Below are 3,769 nucleotides of genomic sequence, written 5' to 3' on the forward strand. Positions count from 1 at the left end.
ATTATCTAAATAAAATATGACAAAGATTCTTTTATTTTACTTGTTTCTTTAAAGTGGATATTCTATCGGGCGTCTGAACCGGGTGTTTTTCGTTGGCGGCAAGTACCTAAAAAATGGTCAAAATGGTAAACGCGGCATTTTCGCATTATTGGGGGTAGAGAATTCCTATTATTCATGTTAGATAATACCTCTATAGAGAGTTTGGCATAGTAATTTCTACTATTTTCCGCGTTTCTTCATAAATTCTATGTCAGACGCATTATTGTGACTCGGCTCACATCTCTCCATCTGGCAAGCCCCACGTTGGAGGAGAAAATTCACATTCGCACCACGCGCACTCGGCTGGAGGTTTTCCTCATTTTTCCCGCGCTATCAGTGAGTTTTATCGCCCAATCCCACCTGTGGAGTCTCGACGCAATCCAGCGAACAAGAATAAATCAGTACGCATACCTATCATTGCAGATATTGTGATAAAAGTGCCCTAATCCAGGCCGTTACATCACCAATCTTCTCGCTGTCTTTGCTGACACTCCGTGATTCGTGATGATCAACCACTCCAGGCTGCTCGGAAGATGCCTCAGACTCCGCTGGACGGGGCTGGGGACGCGCAGTGTCCACATAGGGGAGGCGAATGTAATAGGAACACCGGTTAATGCCACATCTGCTGAGTATCAGGTAAACTGTGAAGCATGACTTCTTGTGAGAGAAGTGCTCAATGGCTTGATGGCTTTCTTCACAGGAAAACTTCTCCAGCATGAATCAACTTGTGGATGAGCTCAAGAAGAACACAGCGTCTGCTCTTACTGGAGGCGGAGATACGGCTGTTGAGAGACACACGTCGAAAGGGAAGCTCTTAGCGCGACAAAGGATAGATTTGCTGCTGGACAAAGGTTCTCCCTTTCTGGAACTCAGCACTTTGGCCGGGCATGAGTTGTATGAGAAGGAAGTGGTGAATTGCGGTGGAATTGTGACAGGAATTGGCAGGATTCAGGGCAGAGAGTGCATGATTGTGGCCAACGATGCGACTGTGAAGGGAGGAACTTACTATCCGGTGACGGTGAAGAAGCACTTGAGGGCGCAGGAGATCGCTCAAGAGAACAGACTGCCTTGTGTGTACCTTGTGGACTCTGGAGGCGCCAATCTTCCTCGTCAGGCGGAGGTCTTTCCCGATAAAATGCATTTTGGAAGAATTTTCTATAATCAGGTATTTTCTCGAAGAGAAATTGTTGCTGAATTGTTAATGAATTATAATTCTTTCAGGCGAACATGTCGGCTCTAGGGATTTCGCAAGTTGCGGTTGTGATGGGCAGTTGTACAGCTGGAGGAGCGTATGTGCCCGCCATGGCGGATGAGAGTATCATTGTGAGAAGACAGGGAACGATCTTCCTGGCTGGTCCTCCACTTGTGAAAGCCGCAACGGGCGAAGTTGTGTCGGCTGAAGATTTAGGAGGAGCCGATCTGCACTGCAAAACCTCTGGAGTGACTGATCACTACGCCACAGATGATCAGCACGCTCTCTATCTGGCCAGGCAAGTGATTGGAAATCTCAATCACGCCTCATCGAATGCCTACAACGACAACTTGAGCCTTTCGTCAACGGTTTCCGTGTCAGGAGGTCCCTCTCAACACTCCGGAGGTGTTATTGAGCCCCCCAAGTTTGATTCCAAGGAGATTTATGGAATTGTGGGATCAAATCTCACCAAGACCTTCGATATCCGTGAGGTCATCGCGAGAGTTTTCGACGGAAGTCGCTTCACGGAGTTCAAGAAGATGTACGGCGAGACACTGGTGTGTGGCTACGCGAGACTTTATGGGAATCTTGTGGGTGTGATCGGGAATAACGGTGTGTTGTTCTCAGAGAGCGCCCTCAAAGGTGCCCATTTCATCCAGTTGTGCGCACAGAGACGCATCCCGCTGATCTTCCTGCAGAACATCACGGGATTTATGGTGGGACGCGACGCCGAAGCCCATGGAATTGCCAAGAATGGAGCCAAGATGGTCACGGCTGTGGCATGTGCCAATGTGCCGAAGATCACTCTCTTGGTTGGAGGATCTTACGGAGCTGGAAACTATGGCATGTGTGGCAGAGCTTACTCTCCACGCTTCCTTTACATGTGGCCGAACTCCAGGATCTCCGTGATGGGTGGCTCCCAGGCGGCCGGAGTGCTGGCGCAGATCACTGAGGAGCAGCACAAGCGCAGCGGAAAGTCCTGGACAGAGGAGCAAGCTGAGAAGCTGAAGCGCCCCATCATTGAGCGTTTTGAGCACGAGGGATCTCCCTATTTCAGCACTGCTCGGCTCTGGGACGACGGAATTGTTGATCCGGCAGATACAAGGCGAGTTCTGGGTTTAAGCTTGAGTGCTGCACTCAACAATCCTGGCGACGCCACGCGATTTGGAGTGTTCAGAATGTAGAACAACGGCCGGAAAGCCCAGTTCTGTGATGCCAAAGTGTAAACTATTGCATTTATACAGCATTTACGTGCCAATTAAAGAGATTTTATCTATACATACTTTTAAAAAATGACCAGAGTAAGGGATTTGTTACTTTTCGGGTGTTAAACGAGAAATTACGGATGAGAAGTCATCCATTCTCAAGAAATTAAGAGAATGCATGATGAATTTGGTGTTCTTGAATATTATTTTTGAGAAAACACACCTTTATTGTTGAATAGAAAAAGACACTCTTGGACTCTTCACAGTTCCTCACGCTCGGATTCTTCATCTTCCTCCATTGTGTACTCTTCCTGAGGCGCCGGATCTTCGCAATAGCGCGCGGCGTGCGTGCAGACCTTGTAATCGGCATCCTTGACAGGCTCATCAGCCATGTAGATCTTCAGGATATCCACCTCGTAGTCCTCCAGAACCTCGAGACACTGAAGAAGAAAGATGCTTCACTAACGTGGCATTTCTAATTCCCTTATCTACCTCCACCAGTGCATGAATTGACTTCCCGCTTATTAGCATGTTATCATTCACTTACGTAGTGCTTCAGGCTCTTGTTGAGATCGCCATCCTGAACGAAGTCCACCTCGCTTACCAGTGGATTCATGCCTCCGTCTTCGATGAATTTGAGGATGGTAAACTTGCCGTCTTTCTTGAATCTCGCCTTGGCGTAATCATCCATGCTCTCGCCTGAAATCCATCAAGAGTTTTTATCAGTGGGCTTTCGTCACCACCGCGCGATAACTTACAGATCTCCTCCATCAATTCCGTCAAGTACATCTCAGACTTCACCAGAGGCACCATCTTCTTGGCTCCTGAATCCCCAGTGGCATCTATCCGGAAGTTCCCCACTTCTGCCTTCTTCCTGGGATCCACTTTACTTATAGCCTTGTCCATCTCGACCAGCGTGGCCTTGCAGACTAATAAAATAAGTTAGAAGGAGTTCTGTAAACTAGGAAGCCTTTAAAAGTGTTGTACTTACTGAGGCACTTCGCCTCCCGAGGATCAACCTTCTGTCCGGCAATTGCCACAACGCCCAAAAGGAGCAGGAATGCAACACAGTCAGTCTTCATCATCTCTGAATAGTCGGTAAGGTATTTTTATCACCTGGCACACTGGAAATTGACTGGCACCCTTGGAAAATCAAGCATTTCTTTTTATATTGTCCACTGGAGGAACACGTTTCCACGTTCCAATTGGCCAGAATGCCTTTGTGTATGTGTAGGTGGCGCGCCGTCAACTTAACGAAGCCTCTCTCGCTCTCACATAACCTCACAGAGTCAGCTTTCGTGGAGTTTTTGTTCAGTGTCGCGTCCTGCGAAAA

The 3,769-nt window shown here is 48.0% G+C and overlaps 2 protein-coding genes across 2 annotated transcripts; one reads left to right on the top strand and one right to left on the bottom strand.

Annotated features, from left to right (window-relative positions):
- The first annotated feature begins 16 nt into the window (after nucleotides 1–16).
- Nucleotides 17–2,507, top strand: LOC132260321 (probable methylcrotonoyl-CoA carboxylase beta chain, mitochondrial). Its single transcript, XM_059758358.1, has 4 exons — nucleotides 17–375; nucleotides 463–675; nucleotides 740–1,204; nucleotides 1,261–2,507. The coding sequence occupies exons 2-4, from the start codon at nucleotides 544–546 to the stop codon at nucleotides 2,413–2,415; spliced, it is 1,752 nt and encodes a 583-aa protein (XP_059614341.1). The 5' UTR covers nucleotides 17–375; nucleotides 463–543; the 3' UTR covers nucleotides 2,416–2,507.
- Nucleotides 2,508–2,639: 132 nt separating this feature from the next.
- Nucleotides 2,640–3,670, bottom strand: LOC132260325 (protein seele). The gene is made up of 4 exons (XM_059758368.1): nucleotides 3,428–3,670; nucleotides 3,195–3,365; nucleotides 2,984–3,135; nucleotides 2,640–2,876 (listed from the first exon to the last, which is right to left on the bottom strand). The coding sequence occupies exons 1-4, from the start codon at nucleotides 3,519–3,521 to the stop codon at nucleotides 2,697–2,699; spliced, it is 597 nt and encodes a 198-aa protein (XP_059614351.1). The 5' UTR covers nucleotides 3,522–3,670; the 3' UTR covers nucleotides 2,640–2,696.
- Nucleotides 3,671–3,769: the final 99 nt, after the last annotated feature.

The sequence above is a fragment of the Phlebotomus argentipes genome, unplaced genomic scaffold (genome assembly GCF_947086385.1).
Source record: "Phlebotomus argentipes unplaced genomic scaffold, Phlebotomus argentipes genome assembly scaffold_18, whole genome shotgun sequence".
Taxonomy (NCBI): Eukaryota; Metazoa; Arthropoda; class Insecta; order Diptera; family Psychodidae; genus Phlebotomus; species Phlebotomus argentipes.